At 40.4% G+C, this 20,205-nt stretch overlaps 1 protein-coding gene across 1 annotated transcript; it reads right to left on the reverse strand.

Annotated features, from left to right (window-relative positions):
- Nucleotides 1-819: 819 nt before the first annotated feature.
- Nucleotides 820-18,725, reverse strand: ZNF622 (zinc finger protein 622). Its single transcript, XM_004453922.5, has 6 exons — nt 17,946-18,725; nt 16,288-16,551; nt 15,871-16,033; nt 12,371-12,480; nt 2,250-2,393; nt 820-1,075 (listed from the first exon to the last, which is right to left on the reverse strand). Exons 1-6 carry the CDS (start codon nt 18,565-18,567, stop codon nt 948-950), a joined length of 1,431 nt encoding a protein of 476 aa, XP_004453979.1. The 5' UTR covers nt 18,568-18,725; the 3' UTR covers nt 820-947.
- Nucleotides 18,726-20,205: the final 1,480 nt, after the last annotated feature.

Here is a 20,205-nt window from a genome sequence, read left to right on the forward strand (position 1 = left end):
GTATCCTTGAACCCAGGATTCAGAAAATATCTTGTGCTGGTTAGAATCTCAGCCTTACTCTGTGGCACATTTGCTTCATGAGGGAAATGGGTTAAGTACCCACTTTGTACTAGGGACTGAATAAGCCATGGGAATGGGTCCTTCCGCATTTATTTAACCCTCAAACGCCATTTAACAGATTTAAAAAACAGAGATGCTTTTCCAAAGTCATAAAGGCAGCTTAATGGATTTGAACCTTGTCGGCTTCACTTTCAAACATTGCCTTCCTCCAAGCCACCTAAATTGAGAATCTCTTCAGAGATTTAACCCTGAGGTTTTTCTGTCTAAAATGAGACCTAAATATCTTACAATAATTTCCTTCCTAACCAAGTAAAGGCAGTGGTGGAAACCGAGTTTGAGCACACAATACTGTCAGCATTCATGTGTTCACATTTAGAAATAACACCTTTACAGTAAAGCATTGATGGGTTTTCTATAACTTTGCCTGGATTTAATGAAAGTGCCCAGAGCTGCTCACCATCTCATGAGCTATGATACAAATGCATGGCATTCAACTTCTCTCCCACATCAAAGCCTCAAAGCCCCCTTAGATCTGTGCCAGTGCTACGACATGCTAAGCTATTCTTCTGAGAGTTAAACATAGTTTGGAGTGGACAAGTCACTCTTGACATTTCCCATATTGTTCCGATAGCCATGAACTCCTTACAAGCAGAGGCAATGAGACAACCCCCAAGCAGTAAGTAGTGCGACAGATAAGCCACACTCACTTTGTAGAAATGGAGACTTAGAAACTGCCCCGAAATGACATCTGAAAACCAATATGATTTGATTTTTATTTTTAGGTCAGAACAGAGTACAGGGAGAAGTAGCAGCAAAACCCAGGTTCCACTGGTCCTCAGGCAAGGTGCAAACTTGTAGAGACAGATTAGTAAATCTCCAGAGGACGCTCAGAATCTCACTTGGATCCTAAAATGCATCTGCTTGGTGGCATTGTTCTTCATTCCTGTCTTCAGCATCCACTTTGACTTCATCCTTTGGACATACTGCATGTCCCGTTCTTGCATAAGAGCTGCTCCTGTGGTTGGAAGGGTAATGAGAAGTAGGGTAAAAAGGTCTGTTATTTGTCATCAGAGAACAGGTAATCTTTAAAGAATCTTAAAGTCAATGCGGGGTACCTAGGTTCTTATATTTAAAGTAGGATTTACTAACTAGGAGTCCCTAAGTAATAGATCTTGGGATCTATGAACACCAGGACTGCATGGCAGAACTTCTATATATATACATTTTTCTGGGATGAACATATTTAGTTTTTATCGTCTTGAAGGGGATTGTGAATCCCAAAGGGTGAAACCCTATTGATCTAAGGGGATAGAGAAAAGGCAGAAACTACAAATTGAGTCTGACAATAATTCCTGGCAAAAGTACAATGAAATCATTCTCTGCTGGACTAAAGTAGACTCTGAGTTGACAAGTAGCCATAGGATAGGACATAAACACAGTGACATTTCGAGGTAGATTTTAACTGCCCCAAATTTTCCAGGCCATCACCAGGCTATTCTACTTGTTATCCTCTTCACAGTTTTCTTTAGTGGACTAAAGCTCTCCCTGAAGATCTCAGAGGTTAATGAGATTCATACAGCAGACATATGGGCAAAATAGATTTTAATCCTTTTGTACTGATGAGGTTTCAAAGTTTATCAATTTCAGTGGCTTCCTTTATTTTCTGACTCTAAGTTTTCCCTGGGGAAAAGAGGAACTGATAGCCAACCTTGCCTCTATGTCAGGCAACATATGGTATTCGGCCCTCACATCTCTATCATGGGCCCCATTATCATCTTTCTTTTATAAAGGAGGAAACAAGAGGCTTAAAGACATGACTTAAATTACTTATGGTCACTGTACAAGTACCTTTAAGTACATCAAAATGAGTCTGACCCACAGCTCATACTATTGGCCACTAGGATACTGTTTCAATCCTCTGTGTATCATCAACTTTTGATGATTATTAAATAATTATTTTTGTAACTATTTTCTTCTGAAAAAGATAACTGTACTGTGTTTTTAGGAAGTAACTGTGCCAGGAATATGACGTTTTTAAGTTATGGAGAATTGGGCTTATTGTCAGAGATGTATCAAATGGTAATGGAAGGCCCCAGAACCAAGAAATTTCCCCCTCTAGATGATTCATAAGGACAGTGTAAATGGAAATTCAAGTTTTGGGGCTGTCCAAGGCTAGAACGCTCACGTACCTGTGCTGCTGGTCCACCCCAGAGCTCTGTATTGTTGTAGGACCCTGCCCACAGCCTTCTGGTTCTTAGCAACAGTCACAGCTCTTGACAAACCAAACCGCTGTTTGTAGTATCTCATCAACGAGCGGTGACCCACTCTGGCACCTGTTTTCCAAAAGAGTGATATTTAAACACTGAGTGGGATAGTTTTTCAAGGCAGAGCTATAAAGCAATGGCATTCCAAACCAGACTTTTAAGTTTATCTAGTTGGAAAATGGATGTTCTAAAGAAAGATGCAGAATATAAAAGGAGAAAAAAGAATTTTTTTTAGAAAAAAGAAAAAAGAGAATGGTAAGTCATTGTTAAATAAAAAATTCAACATCTTATACTTTATTCTTCACCAGAAATTCACACTGCAACCACTACAATACCAAGGAATATGGCCCTAGGATACAGGGAGTTTTAGCCATTTTTACAGAATGAAGATTAAGCACAGAGGGTGGACCTCATGGTTAGTCTATAAGCCAAGTCAGGGTCTAGAACAGACATCAACCCACCTTTTCCTTTGCTTAAATTCTATTTCAGTGGTTCTCAACTGAGGTGATTTTACACCCCCACTACCACCCCACAAGCATATCTGGCAATGACTGGGACATTTCTGATTATCACAACTGGAGGGACGCTACTGGCATCTAGTGGGTGGAAGCTTGGGATGCTGCTAAACATCCTACAATTTACAGGGCAGCCCCTAAAACAAAGAATTTACATGCTCCAAAATGGTAATAATGCTGAAATTACAAACCTTGCTCTATTGTTCTCTAAATGATGTAAGTCACCTGATGAACTATAATTTAAAAATATAATTAAGCTGAATTCTTTCTATAGCTTTTGCTTATTTAGAAGGACCTGGTAAAACTACGTGAGAATCCAGCTTTCAGAAATTAATTTCTAATTTTAATTTCCAACTTATTCTGATGCCATTACAATATATGACTGCATATATATCAGTCTCATAGGCCCATTATTAATTTTTAACACAGTGGGGAAAAAAAGACCTATACATTTCACTTAAGTTAATATGAGATGAAGGCATTGATTCTAACAAAAGCTTTAGAGCTTCTATAGCAGAGCTAATGAAAACCTGAAGTAAAGGTACTTACTGGAGTAACAATTTGAGGTTCCCATTTAAGGATGAGGCACACCTGCTATATTAATTGAGAGATTAGCAATCTACAGCCAGTTTACCAAATCCAGCCAGCTGCCTGTTTTGTAAGTAAAGCTTTATTGGAACACAGCCACACACAACTGGGTAGGTATTAGCTCTAACTGCTTTTGTGCAGTTAAGAGTAGTTGCCACAGAGACTGCAAGTCCTAAATTACTATCGGGCCTTTTGTAGGGAAAAATGTGGCCTGTGTCTTAATTTCACAGCAGCCTGAGGGTGGCGGGCTTCAGTGATGACTACCTCGAGGCTCCATCAGAAGGGGGCTCTCAAAATGGTCCCCAGGCCAACAGCACCAACACCATCCGAGAGCTTACTAAATACAAGATATGCTTTCAGAGTATCAGGAATAAGTATCTGCTTCAGCGACCATAAACAGGTAGCTATTTACCAAAAGCACATGCACAAGGCAAGAAACAGCAATTTCCATGGAAAATGAAAGAAGGAAATAAGGCTAGATAGGACCAGGTGTACAGCTTCCAGCTAAGTTTTATATTTACATATGTAAGACCATCGCTGTCAGAATCTTTTGTGTGTAAGAACCTTTTGTGTATAAGCATAATAAGCAGGATACTACAAAATGCTGTAGGTGGCTGTATTTGCTTTTAGGACCCAGACCTTAATGCTGTCAGGTTGTTTTAAGCCCCTCTCTGTGGCAAGCCACCTGGAAAACAGCTTGCTTGCTACACAGATACGGCAAAGTAGTTACTTCCAATCAACTGTTTAGTGATCATACTCAAAATATGACAAAAATAACCTTTTAACTCAAAGAAGACATCTTTTGATACCAGTAAGGATAAAAACATGGTTCCCTGAAACCTGATTGTTTTGCCAACATGAGTTAACAACAAAGCTCCTAAACCACAAGAAATAAGTGAGATGTAGCAGATGGATAAAGCCTTAAACCAAAATGAAGGCTCTAGCAGGAAAGCCTAGCACTGTTTCCCATTTTGCTGATGTTCTGTTTGCAATGAATTTTCTCAGTTTGCAATGATCATTACCCCTAATCACTAAATGATAATGCTGGTCATTATTATATAATAATTCAATATATTTACATCTTTAAGTAGCACTTGGAAATATGTCTTATTAAAAAAGGCTTTTAGGGAATTGGATGTGGCTCAAGTGATAGGGCTTCCGTCTACCACATGGGAGGACCTGGGCTCGATCCTGGGGCCTCCTGGTGAAAAAGAAGAGAAAGTGTGCCTGTGTGGCGAGCCAGTGCCCGTGTGGTGAGCTGAGTGTCCACACGAGTGCCCGCGTAGAGAGCTGAGTGCCCACGAGTGTCTGCATGGTGAGACAGTGCCTGCGCGGTAAGCAAATGCCCGCACAAGTGCCTGTGTGGTGTGCTGAGTGCCCACACAGTGAGTCAGAACCCGTTCAAGTGAGTCACAGAGCAAGATGACGACTCAACAAAAGAGAAACAAAGGGGAGAGTTAAGGTGAAGTGCAGCAGAGACCAGGAAATGAGGTGGTGCAATTGACAGGGAACCTCTCTCCACATCAGAGGTTCCCAGGATTGAATCCCGGTGAATCCTAGAGGAGAAAGATGAGAAAACAAAAAGAGAAACAGATATAGAAGATCATACAGCAAATGGACACAGACAGCAAAAACAGCAGGGTGGGGGAGGGCAAGAAAAAAAAGCAACACTCCCCCCCCCTTAAAAAAAAAAAAGGCTTTTAAAAAACATCCTTGAAAAAGGTGCCATTACTCAATGCCAAGGCTTCTGACAGCCAGCAGGAGAGAAGTGTAAACATGAAGTCTTTGGAGCATCTACCCAGCCCTGTGTCAATGACGAAGGCACCAGACATGAAGCACCAAGTTTAATGGGTTAAGAAAGAACCGCTCAACATCAAGGTTTTCACCAAGGGAATTTATTTTCAGAACACTGCTTGACTGCCCAATAAATAATCTAAGGGTGAATGATGGCAAAGCATACACCCTGTCCGTCTACCTTTCAACGACAGCAATAAATGATTACAAGATTGTCTACACCTATTTAACAAACAGCTTTACAACTGATGACATTAGGTAGAGGAAAAGAAAATACCTTGAACTGCAATTTTCCTAGGAATGTGATTATGTATATTGTGAATCCACTGCCAGTCTCATCTAGCTAGCCAACTTACTCCACAGTAACTGAAGAGCAATGACATCACCAAGGCTCTAAGCCCATCACAATCTTCAAAATAAATGCTTGCAGTGCCCTCTACTGGATGCCCTTCATCATTGGCTTTGGGTTCACATACTGAAGTTCACTAAATCCCAATCTGACTTAACTAGAGTCAAGATATCACAACTACTGCTTTTGAAACCAGTTTAAATCAGACTCCATAGACGAATAAATATTACTACACTCTCCACATCAACACAACGTGTGAGTGCCACTAAAAACACATCAGAATCCTTTCCAAATCAGCTTCATGATAACCCAGTCGCACAACTGAGCAGAATCAAAGAGGTTTCTAAATCTGTTCAAAAAGATAAGCAAGTGATTAAATATATGGGTATATCATCAGTACAGTGGTATGGTGCTTGTTCAGAGATCTCCCATACTCTTGCCTCCTTAAAAAAATCCCCCAAACCAGAAATGAGACCCAGAGCAAACTATCACATCTCACCATAAATATGACTAATGATGACTGAAAGTAAAAGTATGGTTGACTTTGATTAAAAGGTAAAACGTATGATTAAAAGGGCTTTCAGTCTAACTGGAAAAAGTTTGAGAATATTGGTAGTGTCTGATTCACTAAGATTGTTTTATTGTTATTTAAATAAATTCTATTCTTGGGTCTCAGCACGTAGTCATTTGTCATGACCTTGAAGGCAGTGACTAGTCTGCAGTTTGTGGATATATTTTTATTAGTGGCTCTTAATCTTCTCCAGATCAGACACCTTTAAGAAACACACTATAGCTTTTACTCGGCAAAATACATATACCTACACCGTTAAAAAAAAAAAACAAAACTAAAACCGCACTAGTTAAGAGCCCCTGGATTAAGATCATCTGACTTGGTTAGGGCTTTCCCTGATTCTGTAGAATCTAAATGTACAGTATTTCACAATATCCTACTACTAACCTGGTGACATCGTTACTTCTAAATACACATCAAAGAACTGTCCTAAGGTTATTATCCAATAATTTTAACATGACTTGGTAACTGGACCTGGAACTGTGAGCAAGGCAACTCAGGCTGCAAATACTGAAAATGGATCTTCGAGCTAAATCTCATGCCACTTTCTTCCTTCACTATGAGATGCAGAGGTAAAGCAATCTTCTCCACTGCAAGCAAATATGATGCTAAGCCCCAAAGGCCACTCCTTAGCCCCAAACAGCTCCTCCCCCTCTTCTTTTCCTTTACAACAGGCTCAAGAGAAAAACTTTGCTTTCCTTTTTAACAGATGCCTCCATCCTCTCAGTCTCTTATTCTATCTACATTTATTAGACTCTTATGTGTCAGACCCAGCACTGAGTTGAATGAACTGAAAGCAGTTTTTACTCTCAAATGTAATGGGAGAACAACAATTACAAAGAAGTGAGAAGAGATGTTGTGAAAGATATGCCTAGTGTCACAGAGTAGAAACTTGTTATGCTGATGAATAGGAAATGAGCCCAAGAAGGTTCCCAGAGCGGAGAAGCCTAGCTGAGTCTTAGTAGTTGGGAAGGGTCAGATAAGGAAGAGCTTTGGTTACTATGCCTAAGAAACAAAGTTACCCTGAAGGAACTAGCCCCTCCTGGAGCAAATCCAAAGATAGCCTGGAAATAAACTGGTAAAGAAAATGGGCAGTTTTAGAGAGAATATTCTGGTGGTCATGTGGAGATGAGATAGGAGCTAGCAAGAGAGGAAGCTGGACAATGGAGACACAGACAACTGGATAAAGAGAAAAAAAGAAAAATATATTCAAGACACTGAGGAATTGCATTTAGTAATCACTAGATGTGGGAGAGGAAGAAAGGATCCTATGAAGACAGTCACAATTGTGGTTTTGGCAAACCTTAGATAACTTGATCATACTGGGAAGATGTGGTTTCTACAAGGCAGAGGATTCACTGAAGTTTCCAAAATTTAAAGTCCAGATGAAAATTTCTCTCAAATATATCATATTTCTTAAATAGGATATGCTCATTGTTATGAACATCTTGTAATATAGTATGAAAAAGGAGATGTAAAATGAAGTCAACATTTAGTGAGCTTACTACTTGCCAGAAGCTGCTTTACAGGGATTATTTTATCTAACTTTCTAATAGTCCCTGGGTAAATTCTCTTGTTATTCTATATTCCACTTAAGGAAGTACATGCTAACAGAACAAAGGGCTGAACAAATACTTAATCCAGCAGTGATCCTGGAAAATAAGTTATTAAACAGTTTTGAAGTTATGTTTGGTATTCTCACCAGAGGAACACTAAATCAGTAAAAGAGGTTTATTCAGGCCTGTTTTGATACTGAGTGTTGCACAGGCCACAAGAGTGTATTGCATTATACTCTTTCCTATGACTCCAAGAACTATATCCTTAGGACAGGTGCTGCCTGCCCTTTCCTTCTACCACCATACTGTAAAGCTGCCTTTTGCCCGAAAGGGTTATTGTTCTCAGTGAAAGATGGCTGTCTGTCCTTACGCAGTGATGCTCCAGGTGTAAAGCAATACTAGAAGGTTACTTCTTCATTGCAGACTTCATGGGCAAAGTGTGCTGCTCCTGACCGCGCCTTATCTGTAAATCTCGAGAGGCAGTATAGGGAAGTGTTAGGGAAAAAAAAAAAAAAAAGGCTTTGCTGGGACTCTGGGGAAGTTACTCAGCTTCAGCTTTGGATGCCTCATTGTCCTGGGGAAAAAAATTAGTGAGTGTTGTTCAAACCTAGAAGTGAAATATCATGCAGGAAACTATGTTAATCAGCACACTAATGCCTTGCTGGTCAGCATTTCTCGTATTTCAGGAGGAATGATGAGAACTAAAACAGAGGGCACATTGGGGGATGTTTTGTAACAAATAAGAACAGATAGGGTGCATTCTGGGGAGTACTGTGTTCCTCCCTGGGAAGGCTGGCCACTTTCTCAGGAATTGACTAGTACTTGCAAGTTGGTATCAATAGTATTCATTATGAGTTCAATAAGAGACAGGCCCTGGTCAGGACAGTTGAAGTCCCACCCCAGGAGAGGGTGCTCTACACAGGTGTTGTTCTTGATCAAGACTCTGGTATCGGCTGCTGATTCGGGGCTTCCCAGCCTTGAGCTAGATGTTGTTAAGTTTGTATGTAAGACTGTTCTATTTTTCTGTCATCTGATCAATTGATTTAATCTTTTGACTGATTATGTTATTCTTGTCTGTCACTATTACTGTCAGTATAGACTTATTAAACTAGATATGGGGAAGCGGATGTGGCTCAAGTGATAAGAGCGTCTGCCTACCATATAGGAGGTCCAGGGTTCGAACCCAGGGCCTCCCGGCAAGTGCGGTGAGCTGGCCCACGCGCAGTGCTGCCACGCAGGGAGCCCCCACACAAGGAGGGCACTCTTCAAGGACAGCCACCCCCCCATACGAAAAAAGCACAGCCTGCCCAGGAGTGGCACTGCACACACGGAGAGCTGATGCCGCGAGATGATGCAACAAAAAGAGACACAGATTCCCAGTAGCGCCGAGAATGCAAGCAGACACAGAAGAACACACAGCAAATGGACACAAGAGAGCAGACAATTGGGGGGGGGGGGGAGGAGAATAAAATAAATTTAAAAAACCAACAAACTAGATATGTATATACATATTTACATGTCATCCAATCAGGACTCTGGCCAGAGGTGGGCCAGGTAAGTTGGTGTGTCCCCTATTTGGGGAGACTGTATCTACCTATCTACATCTAATGTGAAGAATTATGATGCAGCAGTTAGATTCCTGTTTGTAGACAAGCCTTTGCTTATTTCATATTCTCCCAATTAACCCAAGTTTAATAAAATAAATATATGTCTGTGTATTGCTTTCTTATGCTTGAGTTAATTAAGTCATCATATCAATCTCTCTCTCTATATATATATAGCAAAGCATTTTATTAGCAGAAATCAAATGAGGATAAAAGAATCTACTTTACAGGCTTGTTGCAAAGATAAAATGCTTGCCTGGTGTGCTAACTGCTCAGTAATTACCAGGAATTTTTAGACTCAGTATCAATTTCTACCACTCCATTTCCTTTCTGACCGGTACCTTCCCTTTCTGACATGTGTCTTCCCCTCTCCTTATTAGCTAGCTAATCACATTTCTTTCTTCCCACACAATGAACAGGACACACTTCTCATATTCATGGTATTCTTCATCCTTTCATGCCCAGGTAAATTCCCACCATTATGAGTCCTGTTCCCCAAAGTAGAAGGTAGAATTCAAAATTCAAACCTCTTCTATGACTAGAATGCAAACAGCCAGCCCAGGTGCTACCACACAGCCAAACCAGACTACAGTCTGGAAGTGTGAACAACATAAGGAAATAGTGTCTGCAGAAAACATCCATCTTGGCTGGCAAGGGTGGTCCAAAAGTTTTCCCTAGGAGCTATGGTTTCAGGTCAAGTTCAGGATTCAATGCCACAGGAGTACCAATTCCAACAAAATCGAGTTCCTGGCATTCAGGGAGTGCTGTAGGTAATACAATAGTTTCCTTCCAGGTGAGTTCTGAGGTCTGGTTTTGGGCATTAATCTTAAAAGCTCAGCCTTGAGCTTTTCTCCAGTCCTTGAAAAGACTATCTAGATTATTTAATAACCTGAAATAAAAACTCTCTTCTGCTTAAACCAGTCAAAATAAAGTCTGTTGTTTATTCAACAGAATAAACATCTCAAAAGAACAAATAAGACATGTAACCAATACATAAATCAACCAACCTCTGACTCTTTTCAATTGTGTTCACTTGTTGTATGCTAAGAAATGGTGTTTTATCTACAACAGATGTATTTTTTGCTGGATACACCTAGGGCCAGCCCCTTTGTGGAAACTTTAGGATTCTGGCAGACCACCATCCAGATATCTGGGATAACCTACAAACTCTGGGGGAAAAATAACTTTTTCAGATAGCCTGGAAGAGTGCAACTTTTTTTTTTCCCCAGGAAAATTTCTTCTTATTGAAAGAAATATTTAAGAAAGGTATGGTTTGCAAGCTCCTCAAAAAAGTTAAACATAAAATTACCTTATGACCCAGCAATCCCATTGTTAGTTATATATCCCAAAGAACTGAAAGCAGGGACTCAACCGTATACTTGTACACCAATGTTACAGTAGCATTATTCACAATAGCCAAAAATGGAAACAACTCAAGTGTGTCCATCAGTGGATGAACGGATAAACAAAATGTGATATATACAATGTAATATTATTCAGCCATAAAAAGGAATGAAGTTCTGATAAACGGCAAATTTCAGGTTATATATGTTACTATAATAAGATTTTTAAAATTAGAAAAAGAAGAGAAAGATATCTACAATTTGGCCAGTGTGACAAGCATAACGCTGCGCTGTTTTATCCACATGTCATAAACTTCCAAAAGCGCTATCAATAGGAAAACTAGAAATTAGTATGAAAACAGAAATAAACCTTTAAAAGGTTTACTTCCTTAAGAAAGAAAACGGATTATTCTGCTTTCCAAGGTACAGATTTAGAAGCTATTCCTTGTTGGCTTTAAATTCTACGACTAAATGGTTAAATTAGATATCCATGCAATAAATTATGCAGCTCTTAAAATTAAATGAAATAGATCCTATATGTACCAACTTGAAAAGCAACATATGAAACATTAAGTAAAAAAAGGGAACTTTAAGAAGTTATCTTTCAAATAAGATCTCACTTCTGTTTTAAAACCAATTCTTTACATGTGCATGTTTGTATGCTCACCTGCAAAAAGAAGTCCAAAATTCTTAACAATGATAAACTTTGGCTATGGGAAAACAAAAAGGCTAATTATAGGTTTAAAAAAAAAAGCACGCTGGAAGTATATGATATTTAGGGTCCTGTGTCAACTTAGCCAGGTAATGGTGCCTAGTTGTTTGGTTAAGCAAGCACTGGCCTAATTGTTACTGTGAGGACATTGTGTGGATTTAAATCATTAGTAAGTGGATTGCGACTGGTTGATTACATCTATAATCAACTGAGGAGACAGCCTTCATCAATGTGAGATATCTCATCCAATCACATGAAGGCTGTAAAAGGAGAAGCGATGATTTCAGCAGTCAGAAGAGAGAATTTCCATCTCTACTTCTGTCAGCCAGCCTCTCCTATAGAAGTCACTTAAAAACTTCAAACTGAAGGCTAATATCAAAACTGACAGAGGGGAGTGGATGTGGCTCGAGTGGTTGAGCACTTGCTTCCCACATCAGAGGTCCCTGGTGCTTCCTAAAATCAAACAACAAGCAAATAAACAAACAAACAAAAAAACAACTTGGCGGGGGAGCCAATGTTGCTCAGTGGTTGCGCACCAGCTTCCCACATATAAGGTCCCAGGTTCAATGCCCAATAAACAAACAAACAAACAAAAACACTGCTAGAATAATGCACTAAAAACTCATTTGAATAGGTAAATTCATCAAAAATCACAAAAATAATACTTATAAGAAGAAAAAAAATAAAGGAAGCAAACAGAATTAGTCAAAGAAGAGGAGTAAGGACAAGATTAATAGGCAAAAAAGAAAAGGAAAAGGGAATAGAAAAGGAAGAAAACGCTAATCTGAGTCACTACTGATGGGAGAATACCAATCCAGTTAAACAAAAGAGCCAGCAAAGAGTTATGTAGCAACCTTTGGAGTTTACTTACCAAGAAGATAAGAACAAGATGAGAAGATGCACTTTAAGTTTTATGTTCTATTTCCCTCAGTATGGAAGGTAATAGATGGTGAATATGTCTGTCCTGCAATCCCATTTGGCATTAAACTATTTATTTTTGACAAATACACTTACCAGAAGGTAGAATCAGTTCCATAGTTTCATCATCATATTCCAAGTTCTTTTCTGAGGGAAATGACTCAGCCTCATCGTCTTCCCCTTCCTTATGATCTGGGTAGCTACTCCTATAATAATGAAATGGCATTGATAAATAAACCAATACTTCAAATTTAATTAAAAGAAAATAAATTGTATTTGCAAATGTGGCAAGCCACTTAAGCAGGGAGGAGGGAGATATAGGGATAGCTAGGTGAAACGTTCTAGGGGAAAAACAACTTGTTAGCATTTTCTCTATAGTAAAAGTGAACAGATGACCCATAATTGAATTCCTTCATCTATTTGTTTCTCCCTAGGAAGGCAGCCAAACAGCGAGGAAGAGAAGAATGCAGAGCCAGAGATGCAGCTCCAGCCAATGTAACCATTATAAAAACAAGTTCTAGAACAGTGCTATCCAATAGAATCCTGTGATAGAAATATTCTGTCTGTGCTGTCCAATATGGTAGCTACTGAGCACTTAAAAGTATAGATAGCGTGACTAAAGAACTGAATTTCTAAATTTTTTACTTATCTCTAATTCATTTAAATAGACACATGTGTATACCTAGTGATTACCATATAGGACACTGCAGTTCTAGAAGAATCTGTTTCCAGAAATTTTCACAAATTCATATCGAAACATACACATAGAAAATAACAGAAAATACAAATTAAAATGTTAATAGTAAAACAGATAACCCAATAGAAAAATGGGAAAAACATTTGCTCAAACACTTTAGAAAAGATGTCCAATTTGTACATAAAAAAGTTCTCAACTTCATTAATCATTATCAGGGATGCAAATTAAGCTCACAGTGGGATGCCACTATCCAGCAGCCACTACATAGCCACCAAAGTGGCTAAAATGAAAAATTTTTAGAGAAGAGATAGAACACTTCTTGCTACAAGTATAGAGGACCACTTAGAAAATGACTGGATATTAGTTTCTAAAGCTGAACACATGCAAATCCTCTGGTCCAACAATTTCACCCCAGACACATGTAAAACCATTTACTGCAAGGTATGTACTCGACAGAATGACCCAGCAGCATTATTTATAATAGGCCAACACTGGAAACCACCCAAATTGGTATAAACAGTAGACTAGATATTGTGGTGCACTCAATAGACTACCCCCGAACAGTGGAATGATCTACAACTACATATAATAACGTGGATGAACTTCACAAACATAAAATTGAGCAAAAAAGTCAGACTCAAAAGAGTACATTCATTGCAGTCTTTGAGGTAATCCATGTAAAATGAATTTGTGTGTAAGGGCTTTCCATTTCCTAATTTTCTTTTACTGAGCATTATTTAACCTTTTGTTTTTTAAGGGGAAAAATCATTTACTATTCATTTTTACAAAGGTCCACGTCATTTCTCCTTTCTAGGCACTAGAAAAGAGATAAAAAGAATAAAAGAGAGTACAAAAGAACATCATTTAGACAAAGGGAAATTCACTTCTTGAATCATTTGCATTAGTTACATATTTTAATTCAAACCAACAGTATAAGCAATACCCAGTAAACAACAGCTTGTTCTTCTGAACAAGCTACTTTGAAAGGCCTTGTCCTTTTGAAGCTATTCTATTCTATTCTATTCTAGTAGGAGTGAGAGTAAACAAATAACATATGTCAAATGGTAATAAAGGATAAAAGGACAAATAAAGCCAGATAAAAGAATTGGGTAGCTCTTGCTATTTTATGTAAGGCCATAATAAAAATATGCTATTTATGCCAAGCCCCTGAAAGAAGTGAGGGGTTGAGGCACATGAATATTTAAGGGAAGACTGTCATAGGCAAAGATGATAGTTAATGCAAAGGTCCTGAGAAACACTTGATGCATTAGAATAGCTAGGAATCCACATGACTAGAGGCAGGTAGTAAAAAATGCCATAAACTGACCAGATTATATAGGCTCTTGCAGGTCACTATAAGGACTTTGGTTTATGTGTGGAGTAAGGTGGAAAGCCCATGGGAGATTCTGAGGAGAGATTGACCTGATTTATGTTTTAAAGTGATCTCTCTAGCTACAAAGTTTTGGGAATAGAACGGAGGGGGTAAGAACGAAAGTATGGAGATCATGCAGGCAGGAGAATACTGCAACAATTCAGGTGAAAAATGATGCTACCAGGTGGCAGTGGAGGTAGTAAGCGGTCAGATTCTAAAGATAATCTGAAGTTAAGTACGGCAGGATTTAGTAATGGATTTAATGCAAGCATAAAAGAAAACAAGAGTAAACGATGATGCCAAAGTTTCTGGCTTAAGCAACTGAAGGATAGAATTGCCATTTACTTAGGGAGGAGGTTGGGAGGCATACCAGGAGTTTGATTTCAGACAAATTTGCGATCCTTTTGGGCTCTCAAGTTTAAATGCCAAGTAGGAATTGGTTATATAATTCAGGAGTTGGTTGGAAGGCTCTACTCATGAAATAAATTTGCATAAGCATACTGAAGGTATTGGCTACGAGACTGTAGGATCCTGGATCCTGAATAATATCAAAAAAGCGCAGACAGATGAGGATAGAGACTGAGCGCTGTGAAATTCCAAGATAGCTCCAGCATGTGGCCACTGGGTCAATCTCTATTATTTGCTCTAAGCATTCTGATTATAATAAGATCAGCCAAAAGATCATAAAAATTGCCATCTGAAATGAAATTTGAGAGGAATAAATATTCTCCCTTGTCTGGAGGAGGATGCTTGGCATCCCCAATAGCCACCATCCCTAACCTTCTAGTTATATCTAATGACTAAAAAACCCTCAACTGCAAAATAAGAAATCAGGGAACAAATGCAAAAGGAAGACTTAAAAGACCAAAGAGTCTCTCTCTTTTTTGAAAACCTGTGTCATCTGGACCGAGCATGCCGTGACCTGTGCTAAGTTCCAGGAATCTTAACAATAGGAGCTGGCTGCTGTTTAGTGCCTAACATACATATATCTGTTACATAATGTGTGAATTATTCAAGATTCTAGTTAGGGATGAAATACTCATGGGTAATCTTACCATCAAATGCTTGAGTCTAGTTTAGTTCAGCATTCATCTCAACTTCCTTGAGAGAAAGCTTGTGATTAAGGACTCTCAGGGAAACCAAAACGTGAAGCCTAATTCCAATACCTCTGTTTGGCTATTACCTTCACATGATAACTGGCAAAACTGAACTTCTGACAACTTAACAACAGATATCATAAGATAGTATACGGGAATGTTATATTTTATACATGATTTTTCTGTAAACCCACAACCTCACAAATTAAAAAAATGACAAAAGCTTAATTCAGATATACCTGAGTTTGAGCCCAAACTATTCTCTTTACCAGATATGCGAAACCCAGTTTTTCATCTAAAAATTGGTGTGAAATAATCCTCATTTAAAGCTGTTTTAAGGATTAAGAATATATTGGACAGTGCCAGGTACACAGCAGCATATTACTTCAATGCAAATATGTCAGCTTCACTTCACATTACACAGTCTTACCTAAAATCATAGAAGTCTGCAAATTCCAAAGCAGCATCACCATCTGTGAAGAGCTTACAGTGGCTTTTGTCATTCATGTGTGCTTGTACAGCTTCAGTGGAGTAGAAGGATTTCCCCTTCTCATTACACCACAAACAAATCTTTCCAATGCCAACTTTTTCCCCTGAAAAAATAATTTGACGGAAAAAAAATTGTAGCCAGATTAAATCTAACCATTTATCTCCACAACTCAAAAAGCATGCAAATTTTTCATTTTCACAAAATAAGCAGGTAATTAAGTCAAAGAATTATGAGATGAGATATACAAAACTGATAAAGAGAAATACCTCATTCCCTACAAATATCTCATATCTACATTAAGATGGGTCTCCCAATAATGTGGTATCTTCTCACTAAAAGAAAAACTATTGTACTTACCCAAATATTTAATGAGTCCCCTAAGATCTGAAAGATATTCTATATCAGGAATAAAAAAGCTATGGACTTTTGTCATATGTGCCACGTTCTTCATCAGGGAGCTTGAATGATGGGAACAAAATAAGCAGTCTGTTATAGGGATGGCACCGAGGGGCGGGCGTTCCATAGCTCCTTCCTCCCCTGCATCCTGCTCCTCAGCATCTTCCTCCATCACTTCAGCATCCTCACATTCCAATTCTTCATCGGAATCAAGATCTTCCCAATCTTCAAGGCAGAGTTTTGAAAAACAAAGTTTAATAAAAGTGGTAAGTGTAATAAAAATTATGTAAAAGATTCACAAAAATGAGGTGGTAGTTTTCCTATATTTGGGGAGACAGGATTCTAAGTATGCCCCAGGGAAAACAAATCCTTTCAAGATCTAAACTTGATAAATTAGACCAGTTAGTTTGGCTGAGATATTCCTTAATCTTCCCTTCTCAGTAAATAGTAAACACCTGCTTCTTTCCTGTATCTCACAGCACCTAGCCTAGTGCTGAACATAGTTAAGAGGCCTCATATCTGGCTGGATGATATATTTTAACTGCTCGAATCTGCTTGCATCTACAATTTCACAGAAATACTGTGGTGTGCTGGTGTCTGTCTATGTGTGTGGTATGGGTGTTACACGAATATATACAATATCACTGTTAACAGGATATGGGATGAGAGAGGAATGAATAAGCAGCTCCTAAAGTCAAGGAGGCTTACTTGAAGGCTCAAACCTTCAGGTGTGGCTGGGATGAGTATTTGAGTTCCTGGTTTGCCAGCTATTGCAGGTTCCATCTCAGATGCTCTGAGGAATTACTAGAAACGTGTGTACACCACCTGAGATTTCAACACCTAAGCATCTGGATGCACGGTACCTCCCTACCTTTGCTCAAAGAGACTTAAAAGGCAAAACTGTGGTTGCATCTAGGGGTTCTTCTTGCAACTCCCTGATACTGATAATAGATCCCAGTGACGTGTTATTTTTGTGCAGCATAGAGGCCATTTTTCTTTTGCGTTTAGTTTGTTGGCCTGTTAAACAAGGGCTAATTTTGTGTATAACCTCACAATCCTCTTAACATTTTTTATAATCCATATGCTTGTGATCTGAGTCGTTTAATGGCTCCTTCACCTAAGTAAGTCAAATCTGTCAAGTTTAAAAAAAAAAAAAAGGTCAAGGAAGCTAGGTTGCCGGCTCAAACCCCACATTTCATGTTAGCTAGCTGATTGGGAGCCCCTCATTTGTTTTCATCATCTAAATTAAGTGCAAAACCCATCCTAACTGGAAACTAACTGGAATGACAGATTCTACAACAGATGGTGTGGTGACAGCATGGCCTCAAATACCCATGTTAAAAATCTCCTTATCCAGAACACAGAAGGCATCAATTCTTTCTACACGTATTTGTTCAGCACCTATTTTTGCCCCTAGGTAATGTTCCAGGTCCTGAATACACACAGTGGACTAAACAAGACAAAATTCCTTGTGGGGTTGCTGGTCAGACAAAGCCCTTCAGAAAGCATCTAAGCTACCTTCGCTCGTCACTTTTGACACCCCGCCCCCACCTCGAGCCTGTATCTGGAAATATAAGGAGGACCAATACCCTTTCTTCCCCATCAGAGAGAGCCATTACCGTCTTCGTCTAGATCCTCCTCCTCCTCGCTCTCCTGCCCCTGCTGCTTTGCTAACTTCTTCGCCTGCTGTTCAAACCACTGGAGTCGGGGCGGTTTCTCGGCCGGATCTCGGTCGTGAGTCGCACGTCCACCATCCGCCACCACCGCGGGACTCCTGGACTCCTCCGTGGGCGCCGCGGGGGCCTTCTTGGGGGACATGGACGGCTGGGCCTTGATGGCCTGCTGGATGGCCGCGTTCATGGCATCCTTGTCCACACTGTCCGCGCCCAGCCCTTTCTCCAAGTTCTTTTCATTCATCATCTCCACTTTCCGGTTCACGGCCTGCACTGCCTTCTTCTCGAGCTCCACATGCCGCCGGGACTTGAGGTGGTTTTCGTAGGCGTTGAAAGAGGCGAACTTCTTACTGCAGACGGTGCAGTAGGTGGCCGTGCCCTTGCTTTCCTGCTCCGCCACGGCGCGCTGCGCCCGCACCCGCTCCTGGAAGCCCTCGGCGGTGACCGGAGCCATGTCGGCCACCTTCCGCCGCAGGTTGTAGCGGTGCCAGTCCGTCTTGTAGTGAGCCCGCTGCAGCTCCGCATCGCGGAACGCCACCCGGCAGGTGATGCAAGTGTACGTCGCCATCGCCAGGCCGGAAATAAAAGGCGACCCTGCCTGGGTTCACACGGTTCTAGGCTTTTCACCGAACCCCAGACGCCAAGAAGGAACAGCCAGCTCACCGTCTGCCTGCGCCTCACCACTGGGTTTTCCGGCATGCGCCGGAAGTTACTCCCCTGCATGCGCCGGAAGTTATTCCCCTGCAGGACAGGAAGTCCCGCCTCCTGGCCTGTGGCCACGCCCCTGCCCGGGAGTTGCCCCGGAAGGCGAGGGAAGTGCAAGTTGGGTGCTGATTGAAGGCGGCGACCGGCTGGGATACTTTCCTTGTGCGGTGTGGTGCGACGTCGTCAGGGAGGTGACTGCGCTCCAAGCGCGGCAGTGGGGCGCAGGACGGCCTCCGAGGAGATGTGGGGTTGGTGACCCATAGTCGTGGCTTCTCTGGGAAGCACCTTGCGCGCTTGGAGCGCAGTGAATGGATGTCGGCGAGAAGCCAGCGGCGCTATTTAGTCCTGGAGTCGGACCTCACCCGGCTGGCTGGAGAGAGTCACAGGGGGAAACCGAAGAGTCCAAACCCGAGCCGCGGCCCTTCCCACGAAGGGCACAGGGGAAGCTCTTGGATTAAAAGTTTGCGGGCTAGGAGGAAACAGCCGAGCCACATATGTAATTTTAATCTTCTAGTAGCCACATTTTTTAAAAAACGTTTACAGACAGATAAAATTGCTTTTAGTAATTTTTAATACTTTTTAAATTTTCGTGTAATCTAATAGAACCCAAATATATCAACTAAAAGAATTAATGTAATTTTCATTCTTTTGTTGGTACTAATGTAGAAGTCGAGAGAGGTTCAGTTCTTTTCTTACAGAAAGGCCAGGACTCAGGAATAATTTTGGGAAGCTCCTTCCAGGCTCAGAGCTTCTCATTCAAAATCCGAGCCCCAAATAAGATTTTTGAGTTCTTTTATACAGAGGAAGGGCCAAATGATTCTTTGTTTTAGTGCTCAATAAGCTTAAATTAACATATATCATCCACATCCTAGGTAAGCTTTTAGCATGGACTTCATACATTGAAGATAAGTTTTTAGCACATGTGGTTTGCTTTTTCCCTGAATATTTAAAATTTATAGAGTTTGCATTGCTAAACTGTGTTTTTGGGACTAGAGTTGTCATGGTCACCAATGGCAGGGCTGCAGTTCTCACTGTGCGAAATGCCCAGCTCAGTACACCTACAGCTCAGGTTATCTATGAAGAGATGAACAGCCCTCCCACCCATAGCCTACATCGCAAGGTCTGGGAAATTTGTGTGGATTTTACACTTAATAGCACATCTCAATTTGGACTTGCTTCATTTCATGTGCTTAGTTGCCTCAAAGCTTGGAGAGTCCATGGATAGATTCGTCCGCACAGCCTAGTGGAACCAGAGTCAGCCTTGCTGCAGAATTTAACATTGCATATTGAGAATCCAACCTGCCAGTAGCACCAAAAGAAAAGATAGTGACATTTAAAAATATTTAGGTCAAGTCGTGCTATTCAGAACTCTCCACTGACGTCTGATGACTTAGAATAAAATCAAATACCTATTTATTTCTAAGGCCCTATAGGATCTGCTCCCATACCTACCTCTACCTCTGAGCTCCTACCGCACCTTTCGCCCCACCCTGCTCTCCTC

This window comes from Dasypus novemcinctus, chromosome 2 (assembly GCF_030445035.2).
Source record: "Dasypus novemcinctus isolate mDasNov1 chromosome 2, mDasNov1.1.hap2, whole genome shotgun sequence".
Taxonomy (NCBI): Eukaryota; Metazoa; Chordata; class Mammalia; order Cingulata; family Dasypodidae; genus Dasypus; species Dasypus novemcinctus.